This window comes from Chelonia mydas, chromosome 3, assembly GCF_015237465.2.
Source record: "Chelonia mydas isolate rCheMyd1 chromosome 3, rCheMyd1.pri.v2, whole genome shotgun sequence".
Taxonomy (NCBI): Eukaryota; Metazoa; Chordata; order Testudines; family Cheloniidae; genus Chelonia; species Chelonia mydas.
The window spans coordinates 93,297,126-93,317,188 of NC_057851.1; the positions used below are offsets into that span (position 1 = coordinate 93,297,126).

Here is a 20,063-nt window from a genome sequence, read left to right on the forward strand (position 1 = left end):
GCTGCCTGCAGAGCTGGGCCGCCAGTCATCAGTAGCCACTGGCCAGCCGTCCAGCGCTGAAGGCAGCAGCGCAGAAGTAAGGGTGGCATGGTATGGTATTGCCCCCTACTTCTGTGCTGCTGCTGGCAGGGGCGCTGCCTTCCGAGCTGGGCGCCTGGCCAACCGCCGCCGCTCTCCGGCCACCCAGCTCTGAAGGCAGCACAGAAGTAAAGGTGGCAATACCGTGACCCCCCTAAAATAACCTTGTGATGCCCCCTGCGACTCCCTTTTGGGTCAGGACCTCCAGTCTGAGAAACACTGGTCTCCCCTGTGAAATCTGTATAGTAGAAGGTAAAAGCGCACGGAAGACCAGATTGATGGGGAGAAACCAGATTTCACGGTCCATGACGCTTTTTTCATGGCCATTAATTTGGTAGGGCCCTACCCATGTCTTTTAGTTTTCCTTGCCCCCTCTTTGTGCTCACCTACAATAAGCATTCTATGTCCTGGCAGACAATCTCTCCATTGTTGGGATGACAGCCTTTTCTGCTGCTTGGCCTTGAGATCTGAAAATAGAAGAAAATCATCTCAAAATGTCTCATCCTCCTTTGATTTTTATAATAACTCTTATGAAAGACACGGTACAAAATAGTTGTATTTCAAAAGTGATTTTAGTTGAGTAGTTTTCTCTTGAAATATTAGGGATGGAATTTGCAAAGCCACTGGGAAAGAGTTTGGATGCAGATTTCTCATTAATTTTAGTGGGACTTGGTCATCTAATACCCATACCTGGCTTTGCAAATCTCAGACTATGTTGTTCAGAAAATAAAATAAAATTGTGGCTATTACCTGTTCAGTATTTTTTTTAATATTGTTTAGCACAGAAAATCACATCTCCATTTCCTCGAACTATCATCTGAGTGATATCTTTTTTGACCTGTTAAACTCTGCGGCAGAGTACCTGGTGATGGGAGGAAGATTGGTGTACTGGCTACCGGTTTACAGACCTGAGTACGTACTCTTCTAAGTGCCTTGATATCTAGTGTGTAGTAGATAAAAATTAATACTATAACTTAGCCATAATTTCTTCCAGAGTGGGATGTTTCTAAAACTTCCTACTGGGGTTTAAGAGGGATTCCTATGATTTTCATATATTGAAACTGGATGGGTGAGGGAGAACAGAGCTTGGAACAATTTTTGAAAGGAGAGAGAACCATGTGCTGCCAGTTAGAAATCAAAACTTTCTTATATTTTTGCAAAAATGCGTGCTGCTGATAAAGGAATGGTATGTGACTGGAAAACCAGAATATTGGAATCCAGGTAAATGTCAAAGCTAAATGAACACCCCTTTAAGAGCAGGCAATATTAGTTTGCCTTTTTACTGGGGCTTGACCCCTTTAAAGAGAGAGATTCTGGACAATGAAATTCTCCAGGAGAGTGCAGAGGTCAGCTGACCAAGAGGAATCATGACTGCCAGGCTATACAAGAAGCTGCCTGTGGCTCAGTTAGGGGAGAGACAGACTTGCAGGGAACAGGAAATGCTGGCTGTTCAGCTGCCTAGGTATGGTTTATGACTGTGGTTGACTGGGAAAGCTTGCCAGGGATCAGGTGGTTCCCTGTGAAGAGAGTGAGCTGGGGTGGAGTTTGCCAGAGGGGCTTGGCTAATGAGGCCTGAGAGGGGTTCAGGAGAAGACCAGCCTCTCTTGTCCCTCCACTGCACCACCAGGAGAGGGCGAGCTGACACACCTGCCATGAGAGGGAAAGGACTGTTGAGTCTCAAAGCCTGGAGAAGGCTGAGAAGAGCAGAGAACCCTCTGCCTAATAGGGCAAGGAATCATTTGGCCCTGGGAAGAGGGTATATGACTTAACTGGGTATGGAAGGGCAGTCATGAACCAATGTGGGTGAAAGCTGTAGCCTGTGGAGCAGGAAGGCACTGTAGCCCCAGGAAAGCAAGCCTGCACTAACAAGGCAGAAGGACTATTCAGTCTGGGAAGAGCTAGAGAAATTAGTTTGATTTGGTTTGGCCTTGTGTGATACTTGGAAGGGGAAGTATTGACCACAGGTTAAATGCCACCCCATCCATCTGCCTGGGAAAGACTGGGACAGCTGCTAAAGAGGGGGAAACTGAGACGTGACTAGATGCAAGGAGAAATAAGGACTCCGTTACAGGACATAGGACAGACAATAGTTGTGGAAAAGAAGTATTTTCTTTTCTTTCAGATGGGAACTGAGGGACAGAGATGGATTTGCCCAGGGTAATACTGGAAGTATGTGGTAGAGCTGGGAATTGAATATTAGTCTCTTAAGTCTCGGTCCAGTGCCTTAGACAGAGTTACACCCTGAGCCTCTGGAGTTACAGCATGTCAGGGAAACTTCTCGTTATGTTGGTAAGAGAACAGAAATTGTAGTCTGAATGCCAAGACCCTATATCCTTCACAGCAAGCTGAAACTAAATTTTGTGGAAGACCCTTTGACTTCTGTGACATGCCGTTGCAGCAGACTGGAAATTTTGCACAACTTATTTAAATTAAAAACATTGAGTCTTTTATTGAATTGAACATGAACAAAAATGCTGCCAGTATAATAGGCCGTGTTAAGTAGAATTCATTTTATGCTGTCCCACACTCAGTTTTCAGTTTTTTGTGAGGGCAATATATAATTGTGTCCTGGAAATTTAGTTTGGGAGGGCGGTGGAAGCTGGATGTGTTTGGCAGCTGGATATTTGAGGCTTTTGGAACCCCGGAAGGGTATGGGAAGCAGTTTGGGATTGTGGGCTAAGCACATGAGTTGGATGTTTGTGATAAAATGATCAGCAATGACATGGCTAATTGGAAATATAGACATTTAAACTGTCATCCTTAGGTTGACTGAAATGGATCATATGTATCTGAGAGGTATTCTTTCAGGCTGTCTGCATACTCAAGGAACAATATTGTATTGTTATACATTAGCTCACATTTTAAAAGGTTTCTTTGCAATTAGGAGTGGAAAAGTGGTGTAAGTGTTGTTTTAATATGAGAGCTTAGATTTTAAAGAGCCAGTCTGGGGCAAAGGGTATGTTTTGCAGCCATGGAATACATGGGATCCTGTCTGTTATTCACAGGTGTCAAATATGTAACCTAACATGTCAGCCTGTAAGAGGTGTTCCTCACAGGTATATGGAAGGGGGTAGTATACAGATATGTTTACATATCTTAGGTCAGCACCAATACAGCTTGTACGTTGTCGGAAGCTTCTTTCTTCAGACACCCCAGTTCCAGGCTACCACGTATGGTGGGACTGGAAACCACTAACAATTGTCCAAGGTTACACCACAGTAGTAAAACCCTGTGGCTTGTCAAGTTGTGACACCTCAACGCTAACTCTGGGCATCAAGTGATTATTACCAATGAGATCATTTTAACACTTGGAAAGACAAAGAATCTAACATCAGACCTCTCTCTAGTTGCTTTGTGATGGTGGAATCACTACAAAAATGTACTTCAAAGGGGAGTTTAGCGGATCTGTATCATGTAGCTTGCATGTCACTCTTTTTGAATGATGGAATAAATATTTTTGTGACTACTTATTAAATAGTTCTTGCAAACTAAAAGGTGCCTTAACCAATGGAAGTTTTTAATTCGTTACTTAGAATGTCTATGGCAGCTTATCTCTGATGGCATTGTGTATGCTTGTGAATTCCTAGATTGCTAAAATGTATGGCTTTTGCTAGTATGCTATTTGCTTAGAATTGTCAAGTCTATTCTGTTTGTCACGGCATCACGTTTCCACCCCGGCCGCAGCTGGGCCCGATCCAGCCGTGGCTGGGTCTGGACCGCAGGCTGAGTTAGGGCCCAGGGAGGAGCGCCTCTCCCGCGGCAGGTTAGGGGCCGGGCTAGGTGGGGCTGAGGGAGGGGCACCCCTTCCCTGGCCGCGGCAGGTCCTCGGGCGGGTTCTCTGAGCACCTGTGCGGTGCTAAATAGGTTGCTGCATGGCCACACAGCTTACAGGGAACTTGGGCTAGAGCAGGTGACTAGGAGTTATGAATTCTGTGTTCTGTTATAGCTGTGCCACTGACTTGCCTTGGGCAAATCAACCTCTCACTTCCTCAGTTTCCCCATGTGTAAAATGGTGCTGACTACCTACTGTTGTGAATGTTTTGTTCGTAGTGCAGTGTGAAAATTTCAGATGAAATGCACTATGGAAATGTGAAACCTTAATATATTAACACACTGAGTTTTCAGTTCTAATCCTCTCTGCAGGTTCTTACTTGAACAAAACTTGCTAGCAAATTTGTGGGCCAAAGCGAGAGAAGCTAGTGACTAATCTGAGCTGTCAGGTGTTCACTGACGGTGTCTCCCATCCTATTCTTCTGTAACTTATGGTTACCATATGTCCTCTTCTTTTAAATTAAAAACAGAATTGGGTAAAATGGATTTTTGTTAAAGCAATTGCTACTATACTTCATTTGGCAACATTCTGGGATTTACCTAACGGAGTAATCGTTACCTGTAGAAATACCTGTCTGCATTAATCCTAAAAAGACAGGAAGGTGTTTTAGCAGAGTGATAACACCTCTCATTCTGAAAGATAACATTACACTCCAAAGTAGTTTATTGTTTCAGTCTGACATTGAAATCATTGTTAGGCCTGGATTCTTTTAATTCCTTTGCTGTCAGGCTTCTACACAGTTATGAAGAAAAACTTCTAAAATAAGTGGTGGCAGAGTGCCTATCTTTGTAAGTTGTTAAGAATTCTTTGGCCCTCTTCTGTCAGGCATTTCCTATTGTAAGGTGTTACCAAATTTCAAACCGTAGGTGCATTGGGAGAGTTGTTTGAGGTATTGATTTGGAACCTCTGAAATGATGCGCACAGAACCAGCTCATTTACTTGATAGGACTTGTGATGCATCATCTTAATTATATAAAAGCTCACTTCTGGTTTTTTTTTTTTTTCAAGTAAGAAATTTCAAGATCTTCCTCCTCACCTACACCTTCCTGCTTTTTCGGATGGTTGTAGTCTATTGTAGGAGATGCTTCGGGTCTGTCTTTAGCGTTCTATTATTCAGATTTTGTGGACTGGTTTGTTCACAATCACAAAGTGCTCCACCCTGGTAACATTGTGGCTGAAGCTCTGGTGGTGGTTGGTTTGGTGTCTGTTTTGGGAAACAGAACTGCAGTTTGGTTGGGTAAGAAATTTAAAACGGGGAACGTAAAGATTATCAGAGAGCTTTTGAATGAAGACCTGGTAATAATACTTGTTGCACCCGAGGCATGGCTAAAAGAGTACGGGGCACTTTCAGTTGTTATCGGGGTTTCCGATCACATTATGGGTAGCAAAGACCTCAGCAACTGGGTAACTAAGAGGAAGTGTGGGGGGGAGAACAGTAGTAGAGTCTGCTCTTACAGCTACAGTGTGAGTTGATCTGTGACCCTTTTCTGTGCTTATGGTCATAAATAATGGTAGCTAGATTAATTTATTAATGATTAAAATGTTAGTTTTGTATCTCTGAGCCAGGGTTAGCCAAGAGTGTCCGTCCCTCTCCCTGCCAGTCTCATTATGTGAAATGTAGTAATATTTGCTGAGGCTACTAAACTCTCTCTTTCTTAAAAAAGCAAAACCCTCAGAACGGTTGTCTTACTTAAATTATAAACTATTTAGAGCAGAGCCCATCTCCGTTATATATCCGTACCATGCGTGGCACAATGGGGTTCTGATCCAGGACTGGAGCCCCTACACACTACTTCAATACAAATAATGGTAGTGTGTCCTGTCAGGTATATGTGCATAAGTGAGTCTCTGATTTAATATTTGCATTCTGCAAACTAAAAGTTGCATGATACTTATTACCTTCTGTAATCAGATCTCCTAGGGATCAAAACAATATTTTCCTCCTGTCATGCTGTCTGGAGTGACACTCAACTGTGAAAAGAAAAGGAGTACTTGTGGCACCTTAGAGACTAACTAATTTATTTGAGCATAAGCTTTCGTGAGCTACAGCTCACTTCATCGGTGAAGTGAGCTGTAGCTCACGAAAGCTTATGCTCAAATAAATTGGTTAGTCTCTAAGGTGCCACAAGTACTCCTTTTCTTTTTGCGAATACAGACTAACACGGCTGTTACTCTGAAACTCAACTGTGAGTGCCTCTCTCAGAGTAGACTGTCAGAAAACAAAGGCCAAGCTGGTGGTATGTTCTATAATTAGATTTCACCAAACCAGTAACAAATGTGAACGCTGGATCGCTATATCAGTCTTACCATAGAGTCACAGACAGTCCCCTTAGTCTCTCCAGTCCATCTTGGCACCCAGACAAACTGAACTTTAAGATAAAAGGTTATTAAAACAAAAATTCACACTACATCAGGTTTCTCCCAGTCCCAAGCGTGCAGTCACTTACCCCTGATTAATTGGTACTCCAGGTCTTACACCAAAGATAACGCTGACAGCCAATTCTATAGTAAACTAACTATAGGTTTATTAGCTAAGAAAAAGAAATGAGAGGTATTGAGAGGTTAAAGTAGTTTAACATACATTAACAGGTGAGTCAAAGTGTGTAAGTCTGAAATGATAGCAGAGGTTTTAATAAACTGCCAGTTTCCAAATGTCTCTCAGGGTCCCCTGAATAACTCTGGGGATATGTCATCTTGTTCAGTTATTCCACCCTGTTAGAATCCAAACAGTCCAGGGACACAGGATTGTTCCTTGAATCCATATTTATAGTTTTTCTTCTCCAGAAAACAATCTGAATAGTGTGTTTACCCTTTGACGATGAGTAGGAAATGCAGACTGAGTCTGTGAATTCCCATTGTTGACCACAATGGCCCTCACTTTGAAGTTAGCACCGTTCTTCATTTACATTTCCAAGACTCCAGTTGTGTTTGAGTAATTTAATTATAGTGATGTATATAGCCTGCCATTACATTATGATATAAATAGATAAGTGAAAAAATATAAGTAAGATTCCATTAATTTTCATGATATTTTAACACTTGAATACACTCTTACATTAACACACCTTTGATCTAGGAGAGTGATCACTTTAGATAAGCTATTACCAGCAGGAGAGTGGGGTGGGGGGAGAGAAAACCTTTTGAAGTGATAAACACCCATTTTTTCATGATCTGTGTGTATAAAAACATCCTCACTGCATTTTCCACTTTTATGCATCCGATGAAGTGAGCTGTAGCTCACAAAAGCTTCTGCTCAAATAAATTGGTTAGTCTCTAAGGTGCCACAAGTACTCTTTTTTTCTTTTTGCGAATACAGACTAACACGGCTGCTACTCTGAAACCTTTGATCTAGGGTTATTTAATTACATTACATTTATATTATGTATGCCCCAGTAATAGTAAACAGGATATAGACAACTGAAAACAATACAATTAACACTCTCTTGATCTATACTAACACACAAGTGAATTGGCCTGAATACACTAGAATACCTTTAACACTTCTTTGACAACACTTCTTTTAACAGTTCATACACAAGTGAGTTGGCTTATGGCTTTGACTTGAGCTCGTCTGTCAGCATCACACCTCCCATGTACTATTTTTGACAAGCTCAAAACCTATCACATCGGGTTATGTTTTCCAAAGTAGCAGTTTTTGTCACTCCCTGTGTTGCTATCCAGCCAGGCGAGGACCAACCAACTGGGCATTTGCCTTTGTGTCACCCGCTTCTGACGTTCAGGCCTAGTCTGCCTCACTCACTCCTGGGCTTGCTTGCTCTGCACCCTGCACTGCTTTGACCAGAGAGCTGCATGCAGCGCAGAAGGGGTGACCTTGTTGGTGACTATTGCTGTCTCTTACACTGGCCTCAGACTGTACTTGCTTAAACTGCCGCCTTGCTGCAGCCACCTCCCGTGAGCAGACTAGCAATAGGGGAAGAGAGAAAGTGGCCTGTTTTCCACTCCTGAAGCAAGGGAAAGAAGAAACTTTCATTGTTTAAGGAACTAAGGGAGAGACTACTGCCAGCTCCCTTTCCCCTATCCTCAAGTGTTCTGAGTCTGGTGATTTTTCATGCCGTCTGTCGTCCAGAAGGTGTAGAGTGTTGCTTTGGCTGTCATTTTTAATTTAATTTTTTTCTTTGGATTTATACAATAATAAAACAGGGCACCTATCGAAGACTCAGCATTCCGCCGCAAATCACAAGAACAAAAATAAAACTAAATAGTGGCTTACCTGCCAGCAGAACACATCTCCCTTTCCCCACATGCATCAAGCCCACCATCCTCTGGAGCAGCCTGCACAAATAAATGTGCCTTTCGGCGTGCCTTGAAGTTCAACAGGTCAGAGCTAGCTTGGACCAGGAGGAAACTTGTTTCAGAGCTGAGAGCCTCTCAAGGATAATTGTATTGCCAGCCCCCCTCTAATAAATCAAGGGGGCTCCTGGTCAAGCACATTTGCTGATTGCAACTGTGGTACTATAGCAAGAAGAGAGAGGCAGTCTCATAAAAAGGTCTTGAGCGATTTAGGGTTTTATATGGGTCAAGACCATCCCCTTTTATCCATTAATTGACTGAAGCACAGTGTATTGGGGTGCTACTTCAGGTAGCAGATAGAAATTAAACAAGTTCAGGAGTTCTTGGGTATCATAGTAGTCCCCAACGCAGAAAATGGAGAATAAATGCAGCTCAAGAGGCAAGAAGTTTATTGCTGCTTTGAGCTTTGCTGAAGAGACACACATTCGTACAAGAATTAAGGAGTCTGGAACTTCTGTCATTGACATTCCATTTTCCACTTTCCTGTGAAATCTTGTAGCTGCTTGGTATGTCTACGTGTAAAACGCCACAGCAGTTGCAGCTTCGCTGCTGTAGCGCTTCACTGTACGCTGACTGGAAGGCTTCTCCCATGGTCAACAAAAGAAATCTTCTGTTGATCTAGAGCTGTGTACATCAGGAGTTAGGATGGTATAGCTGTCTCTCGGGGGTGTGGATTTTTCACACTCCTGAGAGACATAGCTATACTAATGTACATTCCTAGTATAGACCTAAGAAACTCTAGTTCTATTTTGGTTTGGTTTGTTTATGCAGGAGGTGGAACTCCCCTTATTTAAAAAATGCTACAGTGTTCTGTATTAATGGCCCCCAGCTCTTTACCAGCATTATTGTGAGGGTTAGTGTCTATGGCTGTTGTAGCAGGCTTTCTAATACAGTTGAAAGAAGCAAGACTTGCAACATAGGTCACATTGTTCATAATTTTTCAGCCAGCAATGCAAAACTGTACACGTATATTCTGTCTTGAGTGGCCACATTACTGTAGAATCTGAGCTGTCTATTAATGTAGTTATCCTTACAACAACCCTGTGAAGTAGGGGATTGCTATTATCTTCATTTTACAGTTGGGGAAACTGAGGCACAGAGACTAACTGACTTGCTCATGGTCACACAGAAAGTGTATAGATACATAGAAAAAGTATTTTAAAAAACCAAACAAACTTGGGAAGGTACCATTGTAGGTGGTAGTTGGTGGTGGTAAGAACTGCTTTTGCATTTTTTTTTGTTTTTGTTTTCCCTAAAATTTATTTGCTTTTCGATACCTGTTCAGAAATGCCTCCTTGTCATAGGTAAAATATGGAGTGTCTCCCTCGTGCCTCAAGTACTCCTTGCCCTTCAAGGAATGTGTGTGGGTTAGTTTTTTAAAGTCTGACTCAGCTGCATGGTGAAGATGCCTCATATTCACACTTTCCTTTATTATATATTATAGGCTGTTAATTGAGTCAGACATATCCTCCCCTCCCCCTCCGTGAATCTCTTTAAAACCTATTTCAGCTTTTAGCATTTTGAAAAATAAGTGGGGGAATGCAATTTTGCAGATGAAGATTCTTATAAATTAGTCGTCTTCGTATGGCTGGTGTAGATGTAGTTTTTCCTGCCAGATAGAAGTTACTTAAAATATTGTGGAAGCTTACTCTTTACCCACCAGTACAGAAGTTTTAACTGAATTAATTTTGGTACATTTGGTCAGCCGGCCAGTATTATTGCCCCCCTGTCAAAGGGCTATCAGACCAGATTTTCTTCTTTAAGATGTCTTGCCCTGTCTGACAAAGGAAGTCCAATATGCTGCAGTCTGTTTATAACACCAGTCTCTGAATCCAAAAGATTTCAATGGCTGTTAAAGAGGTTGTGTTGTAATATAGATTGAAGTCCAAGTATAATAGTCTCCCATTGGGGCACATCAGTAAATACACAACCACCTAAATCAGTTGATTATCATTGGATGCCTGGGAACTACTTTTAAAAGCACAGTTCCTGATTGGCTGGTTGGGGGAATTTTCCCATGATACTTGACGTGATGCAGGCATCTACACATAGAAATGTATGGCTAGAAGGGACCTCAAGAGCTCAATTACCCATTTGTAGAGAGCCCTATAGGAACTATTCTTCCTGTTTACAGCTAGTTCATCTGCACCATGTCTTTTATTTGTGTCCCAAAAAGATGGGATATACGCTTATGATTTCTGAAAACATTGTTTCTGGAAACTTAGTATGGCTATAAAATGTGTGGAAGCTTATAGCGTAAGCCAGTTTGAATAGATCTGTATAACTGTTGTGTTTCAGATACACATGTTACAGTTCATAGGTTGACAGCCTTCTGGCTGCTTATTTCTTCCAGATACACAGAAGAGATTATACCCCGGCACCCCTGCCTGAAACTTATTAGTAACTGTGAGCAGATGCTTTCCAGCCACACGTCAAGGCGCTTGATAACCATGGAAAAGGTGAAAGAATTTGAGGTAAATTGTTCTTGGTGTGTTGTGCGAAATTGCGGCTGTCAAATATGTGAAAGGTTTGCTCTACTGTTTGAACTGCAAAAGGTGTATTACCACCACCAGATTTGGTATTCAGCACTGGATTGTCAATTCTGCTGCCGCTAAGATGTTTTTATTACTGGAATTAGAGGCTTTGAAAAATGCCACATCTTAAAGACAAAAAACAAGCCTGTTGTGTTGCTCACTTAATCTGCAATGATTTAAAGTAGTTTTTTAAAATTTTTGATAAATTTTTCATCCAGGGCAAACTGGTTAATACGGGTGAGGGCAGGATCTTTGAGGGCAAGATATTTTTTCAGACGTGCTGACTGCGTGCATTTCCTATTGACTTCAGTGAGGGTTGAGAGTGCTTATCTCTGAAAATTGGGTTCTAAGTCATTATATATACAGTACAAATGTCTGACATTAGTTCAGTTATGTGGGGGCCTCTTGACAGTGGTATTTAATCTCCAGCTGTCCATGCAGGAAAAGTAATATGTTTTTTAAAAAATTCTTCCTCAGTCGTCTTCCTTCTGAGAAGGATCAGAGTATGGTATCTGCAGGTCTCCTCATCCTCTCACCTCTTCCCCTCAGCTGCTTAAACTGTTAAAGATGACTAACAAAAAAATCAGTCTGGAAATATAACATTAGGAAAGAGATACTTAGACATGGTAGGAAAGCAGAGGCAAGTTAATAAATAGGACGTTGTTCTTAGCTAAAATATGTAGCAGGTGAATAGGCGCTTCCAGTATTTTCTTAATTTATCTGTAAAAAGCTGCTATTTTAAACAACGGAGGCGGTTTGAAACAAGTTAGGGCTTCAGCATGATGCTATACAGTAACAACCCAGCAAGCTTCCAGTCTGGATTTCATAATGCAAGTGATGACTTAAATTGTCAAATAGCACTTAGGTAGTGTAACAAATTTTATAATTTGTTCAGAGCAGGTGCTGTTGACTTTGGCAGTAACAAACCATCATTTATAACTTAAAATTTTGACATGTATCTCTTTCCCCTTCCCCCACGCCAGTTTTATTTTTTATATATTGACAGGTTTGACATTAATAGTATTCTTGGACTACATGTTCTAATTTAAACCACTTCTTCACCCTTCTGTATATAGGCTTCAGTCATTTAGCACTTTTGTACATCACTTATTCTTCAGTATGAATCTTGTCAGTTCAGTGGTTAAATACTTAGTTTTGATCACCTGATTTTAGCTGGCAAATTTACTACTTAGTTAAAAATAGCAGGTGCCTCTGCCCAGGGATCCAGAGACCTTTTATATAACTTAAGGGCAGTGAAAGGCAATGTCCTTTTTCTACTGAAAAAGCACATGTCTAAGTAATAGGTAAAGCTGTGTATTGTTTAACTCCTTCCCTCAGCAAATGCATACCTGCTGTTGAGTTTTTTGACATAGGGTATGTTTGGCATCACACTGTTTAGTTCCTTTTACAGGGATTTCTTAATCGACATTCTTCCTACTTTTTTTTCATATCAAACAAATGTTTTGTAGGGACATTATGGTGTCCAATAAAAGCAAAGAAGTGACACGAAAAGAAATTGTTTGGGAGAACTGGAGGTCTGCCCATTTGTCTTGCTGTTGTGCGAATGACGGTTTTTTCATACTCCAGCATCTAGTCTACTTTTTCAGGCATTGTTCAGTATAATTTCATTTAATTAGTACCTAATTTTCTAGTGTGTGTGATAGTTCAACCACAGTGCACAGTGTCCGTGAATGACGATACATTTTTATAAAGATAGTAAGTTTTCGATTATACCTTAAGGCTATCCTTTAGTGAAGGATATTTTTAGTGAAAGTCACAGACAGGTTATGGGCAGTAAACAAAAATTCACGGCCCATGACCTGTCCCTGACGTTTACTAAAAATACTCATGACTAAAACTTGGGGGTGGGCTGCCCGGGGCTCCCACGGGTGCTGGGGGAGGGGTACCTGGAGGTGGCGGGGAGGGGTTTGGCAGGGCCGGCAGGCTCCTTACCTGCCTCCATGCCTTCCCCCACCCAACAGCAGCAGAGTTTGGGTGTGGGTTGGGGCACGGGAAGGGGTGAGTCGGGCTCTGGGCGGTGCTTACCTAGGAGGCTTCCCGGAAGCAGCGACATCCCCTTCACTCAGCTCTGTCCTCTGCCTGCGGGCACTGCCTCCGCAGCTCCCGCTGGCCGCGGTTCCCGGCCAATGGGAGCTGTGAAACCAGCGCTCTGGGTGGAGGCAGGGTGCAGAGCTGCCTGGCCATGCCTCCGCCTAGCAGCTGAGCAAGGGGGATGTCACCACTTCCAGGGAGCCCCCAGGTAAGCGCCTCCCAGAGCCTGCCTCACCCCATCCCGTGCCCCAACCCCCTGCCCCCTCCCACACCCAAACTCTGCTGGTAGGTGCCGGGGGAGGAAGCAGAGTGCGATGGTTGGAGACAGCCCCAGCAGCGGCTGGTGCACCTGGTGCAGGGGCTGCCTGAGCTGCCACTGAGCCAAGCGCCCCGGCCACTGCAGAAGTCATGGAAAGTCACAGAATCCGTGACCTCCGTGACAAACTCGCAGCCTTAATTATACTGCATAATCATCATGCAGTATTGCCAGGAGTTACAAGTACTAGCAGTAATGAATAGATTGTATATATTTATGTATAGTATAAACACTCTCAAACCCTGACTCCACTAAAGAAATTGACCTGTTGTTGAAAACACTTGTCTGCAATGGGTCCAATTGAACTGGTGTTGAAAATTGGTCGTGTTTATAATTTCAAGAAATTAGTGATCTAAGAGACCAAAGTAGACATGAATCCTATCCAAAAATATTAATTGACATACACCATAATTTTATCATAAGCAGAAAGACCACAAAACATCCTAGTAATAAACCACTTGAGTTATTTTTATCTTATTAAGGCCAGTAGGAATTCCTGTTATAGCTGATAAAGATTTTATTTTTTGTAAATGTGCAGTAATGTACATACTTACGCAGAGCGAATTGGACAAAGTCTATACAAAAAATGTACTCCAGTATGGCACACGATGGGTGGGAAATTTTAAAAGGAAACATTTTGAGGCTTACTTTGGGCCAAGGTGTCGGTTATTAATTACTTTGCCCCTTCCCCATAATAAATGGGTTATGGCCCTTTTGGGGGCAGGTTAATAATGGCTAGTTAATATCTTATGAATCTGTATGAAATAAAAACCAAGAAGGTGGAAGTACAAGAAGGAAAGGAAGTGGGGGAGAAGTAAAGTTTGAGGGATACGAGGTGAGTATTTGCTACCCTTGGTAAGGACCTAAAAGCATTATTATAAAGGGGGCCCTTTACAGCATGAAAGTGTTTTAGATTCATAGAATATCAGGGTTGGAAGGGACCTCAGGAGGTCATCTAGTCCAACCCCCTGCTCAAAGTAGGACCAATCCCCAACTAAATTATCCCAGCCAGGGCTTTGTCAAGCCTGACCTTAAAAACCTCAAAGGAAGGAGATTCCACCACTTCCCTAGGTAACGCATTCCAGTGTTTCACCACCCTCCTAGTGAAAAAGCTTTTCCTAATATCCAACCTAAACCTCCCCCACTGCCACTTGAGACCTTTACTCCTTGTTCTGTCATCTGGTACCACTGAGCACAGTCTAGATCCATCCTCTTTGGAACCCACTTTCAGGTAGTTGAAAGCAGCTGTCAAATCCCCCCTCATTATTCTCTTCTGCAGACTAAATAATCCCAGTTCCCTCAACCTCTCCTCATAAGTCATGTGCTCCAGGCCCCTAATAATTTTTGTTGCCCTTTGCTGGACTCTTCCCAATTTTTCCACATCCTTCTTGCAGTGTGGGGCCCAAAACTGGACACAGTACTCCAGATGAGGCCTCAGCAATGCCGAATAGAGGTGAATGATCACGTCCCTCGATCTGCTGGCAAAGCTCCTACTTATACAGCCCAAAATGCCGTTAGCCTTCTTGGCAACAAGGGCACACTGTTGTCTCCTATCCAGCTTCTCGTACACTGTAACCCCTAGGTCCTTTTCTGCAGAACTGCTGCCTAGCCGCTCAGTCCCTAGTTTCTTGTAGTTTCTCCCAGGGCTGGGGAGGGATTTGGTTGGATGTGGATACCTCCCATGTCTCAGTGATATTCTTTGTTCAGGGTAAGTGCTATTAGAGCAAGCTTTTTCCACATAGGGGGTATGAGCCTGTCCTCATCCAGGCTGATGAGGAGGCAGAGCTTAGAATTTGGCATGCATGTGGAAGCACCATAGTATGTCTGACGGTGAAGCATATGAATGGCTGCTTCTTCAGCAGATGCAGGATCTGTGAAGTTTGTGGTGTATAATCTGGTTGGTGTCCAGTAAAATTGGTTCAGTCTTTTGTTTTAGGTTAGCTGTAGGTTGAGCCAAGTTGAAGCGTACTTGATGTTGCACCAGGTTAGTTTCCAAGTTTCATAAGCAATCTGTTTACATGACACTGGGAAGGAGGAAACAAACAGCTAGTTTTATCTTGCATACTGTGTATTTTTCTAATTCCAAAGTACAATCAGATGGAAACTGTGTAACTACAAATGTATATGGGACAAAAACAATTTCCAGCATTATTAGGAAGTATTCTTGAGGCTCCATATCTATTCTTGAAAAGATTGACTTGTTTTTAAATTCCTGTTGTAGTTAATTTTTTTGGAGGGAGAAGGGGGAAATCTTTTGTCTATTCTACTTTTTTAATAAAACTGTCTAGCTTCTAGTTTTGTGGGGCTTGTTGAGTCACCATGTAAAATATTTTGATGACTATATACTCACTTCCACTTTCTGTTTCACTACTATTCTGCATCTAGTGTCTTTACAGAGTAATTGATATCTATTTTGCTAGTGATTGTTCTTGTTCTGAAACTTTTAATCTGTACTCCTGAAAAATACTGATCTCTAGAGTTCTAGAGGAGAGTGCTGTTGACCACATTTGAGAAATGTGCCTACGAATTGCATGTCAAGATGGGAACAAGAACTAGACTGAACAGTGGATTCTGAACAAATGACTGCCCATGAAAAGACTTGGGAGTGAAGTGTTAACGGATTTGCAAAGCTGAAGGTTTCCAGCACCTCCTTGTCACATGGTCATTCTAGGCATCTTTATTGGTGTTGAGTTTTTCTACTGTATTTAGCAGCATCAGTTGCTAGACTTGACCCTTTTGTCCTGTTTGAATAGCTAGGTGATGTTTATAGCTGTCTCAAATTTGTACAAGGGTTTCTGTAGCTACTGTCCAGTTCCAGATGTAGAACATTGGGAAGCTGTGATAAGGGTAGGAGGATTTTTTAAAACAAAAAACTGACATGAGTAATTACCCTGAGGCTGAACTCAGGCCCACTAGATTCAGTGTAAGCTTGTACATTACATTGGATAGCTGCACAGCTGTTAAACTAAACAAAGCTCTGTAAACTTCAGTTCTTTTCTCTCTTCCCCTGCCTGTTTTATTATGATAAAAATATATTGCACCATTTTTAGATTATTCTGTATAAGCAAAACTAATGTGAAGTTGCATGATCAAATAAGTTGTAAGCACTTAGGTGGCTTTCACTTTGACATCAGCCTTTCTGGCTTTCATTTATTGTAGGATGCATCATAAGCCATATGTGGGTAAACGTTTATGTAAAACAGCAGTTTAGTTGAAAATTGGTGCCATTGAGCAGAAGATAAATATATCATGGTCCATAGCAATGATGTGGAAGAAATCCTTATCAGAGAATGACAGTAGGCTAAAGGATGGTAGAAACCTGACTCTTACAAACAAAGGAGAAAGTTAGTTGCTTTCCTGAGCTGATATCATAGTAGTGATAGATTTTGTCAAGTTAGTGTCTATAGTTCATAGTTGGCCACTCTTGGTACCTGACCCAAAGCAATGGCTTCTAGAGGAACTTCACCCGCTTGTGCAGAGTAACCAGTTAAATGTTTTACCTCTAATACCAACTTTGGGCAGTGGTTACAAAGGAAACAAAATGACAACATTTTTCCTATTCTTTTCCCTCCTCTCCAATTTCAGATCTGAGGAACAAAACAGAAAAAGAGGGGTAGAAGATGTCATTACAGTGGAATAGGCAATGTTAGGGAGGGAAAGGGGAGCTTTAAGGTGATAGTTCAAATGATAAAGTTCAACTTTTGTCCCCAACCTGTTGCTTTGCTTAAAGAGCGGGAGCTAGGGGAAGAAAAGGTGCAATATCTGGAAACTGCAGCTGACCATTCAATGGTACAAGAGGATTTGACACCAACACTTTAATTGTGTGAAATCTGCTGTGCTGCAGATTTCATTAACTAGTGTGGCCCACGCACCTACTGTCAGGCAGAGAGAGCCTTTTGGCAGAGATACTTCTGCAGGATTAGAGCTTGTATAGACCTGCTGACTTCAGCCATTATTCAAAAGGCATATTTTAGTTAACCAGTATACTCTGCTCATTGTAATTACCTAACATCCAGCAAAAATAGTAGAGAGTAAATTATTTCCAAAAGATCATGCATGTATTTGTCATTTTATATGCCTAAAGTCAAATATCACTACTGTTCAGATTCTACCTATTCAGCTGGTCATTAGGTAACAGGTTGTCATGCTGCCTCGCATGGGACAGAGCTAAGAGTGCCGATTTCAGGTCAGACTGCCAGAAAACAGGGCACGCACCCCAGACTGGTGGTTTATTCTATCATAAGACTTCACCAAGCCAGTAACAAATGTGTGCTTCCAAATTACTATACTAGTTATTATGAAGCTGCTGACAGCCTCGTCAGGCGCTCTAGCCCCTCATGCACCATCCAGACAAACCAGACTTCTGTGATAAATGATTATTAAAACCAGAAATCACATCTATTTGGTTCTTCCAGTTGCAGTGAACCAGACACTCACCCCAGGTCAATATGTACTTCACGATCTCACCAAATACCACACTTAGGGTTGCCAGGCATCTGGTTTTTGACCGGAACGCCTGGTCGAAAAGGGACCCTGGTGGCTCCGGTTGGCAAAGCTGACCGGGCTGCTAAAAGTCCAGTTGGCTGCAGTGAGGTAGGCAGTCTCCGTTCCCACCTCCGTGTGGCTCCTGGGAAGGGGCCCACATGTGTGTCAGACTCCTGGGCAGAGAATTGGCCAGGAGGGCCCTGCGCACTGCCCCCACCCACAGGCATCACCCCGAATGCTGTCTCTGCAGCTCCCATTGGCCAGGAACCATTGCCAATGAGAGCTGTGAGGCCGGGGGCGGAGGGGCACCTGCGAGGCGGGGCAGCAGATGGAACCCACTGGCCACTCCTCCGCCTAGAAATCAGAAGGACATGTCGCCACTTTCTAGGAGCTGCCTGAGGTCAGCCCCACCGGAGCCCCACCGGAGCCCCCTTCTGCGCCCCAACGACCTGCCCCAGCCCTGAACCCCCCCATGCACCTCACCGCTTGCCCCAGCCCAGAGCCTGCATCCCCAGCCCAGAGCCTCTACCCCAGCCCAGAGCCCCCTCCCACACTTTGAAACTCTCAGCCTCAACCCCAACCCAGAGCCCCCCCTGCACTCCAAACCCTTCATCCCCACCCCCAAGCCCACACCCCCACCTGGAGCCCTCACTCACTCCCTCCCGCACCCCTACCACCTTCCCCATCCTGAAGCCTCCTCCCACACTTCGAATCCCTCAGCCCCAGTCCAGAGCCTCCTCCTGCACCCCAATCCCCTCATCCCCACCACTACCCCAGGGCCCACACCCCTAGCTGGAGCCCTCCCTCGCTCCCATACCCCAGCCCTGTGAAAATGAGCAAGTGAGTGAGGGTGGGGGAGAGTGAGTGATGGAGGGAGGGGGGATGGAGTGAGTGGAGGGCAGAGCCTCAGAGAAGGGGTGGAGCAGGGTGGGGCCATGGAGAAGGGGCAGGGCAGGGGGTAGGGCAAGATTGTTCAGTTTTCTGCAGTTAGAAAGTTGGCTGCCCCATAGTTAGTGTTCTAGTCTTTAGTAAACTAAGTAAATATTTATTAATAAAAAAAGAGAAGAGCGTTATTAAAAGGTTAAAATGAATCCTATACATTACAGTTGATTTCAGAGTTTGTAGATCAGGATAATTGCAGTGATGTTAAATCTGTTAGCTTGCAATAAGTCTCTCTGGATCATCCAAAAGATTGGGGATATTTGGTCCTTTGTTCAAAGCTTCCCTTTGTTAGAAATCATAGTCCAGAGATGTGAAGCAGGAAAGAGGCCAGGAGATGTCACAGTCTTCAGTTTATACCCCCAGTCCATATGCATGGAAAGTTACTGTCTCAAATATGGAGTCAGGTATCATATGCCCTACAAACCCTATTGAGTCACTGGGCCTCCATTATTCATATGCTCTTTGAGGCATCCTAAGGAGGGGCCCACTGGAAGAGCTGATTCTCCTTAATGGCCCATCAGCACGTGGCTGGCTCATCTTGATGTAAATATGTCTTCTGGGTGTTACCAAGGAACACAACGTGTTTGAGATACAAACACATAGCAAAGAGTCTTAACTTCATATACAATGATAATACATGCATATAAATAGGATAACATTGTTCAACAGATTACATCTTTTTTAATGATACCTTACAAGGTATACTTTATATAAGATTTTTCACAGTTGTGCAACAGTGGTGAAACATCAGTGGTTGTAGAACAGTGGTGATGCCTTAGTGTAAACAGTCATCTTTCTTTTTACAGTGTCACACTGGTGTTCTAGGCAAAAATGAAAATAGACAACCTAAATGCACTGACCTGCCTATTGAGTGTCTTAATAAAACAAAAGAAATGTTAAAATAGGTTTTAAATATTAGTATCTGAATCTGAAATCAGGAATGAATTTGATTTTGATCATTCCAATTCTAGTTCTTCCCTACAGAATTATGTCCATTTTGATTGGTAAATTATTGGATTCAGAATAGTTCAATGTTTGACTTTTTCCTTTAAGAAGAGAGCAAACCATAATTAAAATGTATGGTCAATGGGTTGACTACTTCCTTTAATCTCTTATGGATTTACCCATGTCATCTTTCTCTCACACTCACACTCACACTCACACTCACACACACTCTCTCTCTCTCTCTCTCTCTCTCTCTCTCTTCTCTTCTCTTCTCTTCTCTTCTCTTCTCTTCTCTTCTCTTCTCTTCGTATTTAAATAGACTTGTTAGCACCTGGAGTTTAATGCTGCTCTATTTGTGTGTTTTCACATTACATTTCCTTAGATACCTTTTGGTTTTGGTAGCCTGAGCTAATAGAATTTACTGGTAGAGACAAACTGTAGGCACGTATACAGGAATATATTTAACTGAGTCTAGTAGACTAGGGTAGTTGTACCCGTACACACAAACTAGTATTACAGATCTTAGTTTGTCTTTTAAAATATGCATTGTAGTTTTTCTAAGTGTCAT

General features: G+C 42.7%; 1 protein-coding gene across 2 annotated transcripts in view; it reads left to right on the top strand.

Annotated features, from left to right (window-relative positions):
- TRMT11 (tRNA methyltransferase 11 homolog) overlaps positions 1-20,063 on the top strand; it is a 60,900-nt gene that overhangs the window by 31,983 nt on the left and 8,854 nt on the right. For both annotated transcript variants that reach the window (XM_043542870.1, XM_037894735.2), the window contains exons 11-12: positions 859-990; positions 10,575-10,695. In XM_043542870.1, the coding sequence (XP_043398805.1) occupies positions 859-990; positions 10,575-10,695 (253 nt within the window). The remainder of the gene's footprint in view (positions 1-858; positions 991-10,574; positions 10,696-20,063) is intronic.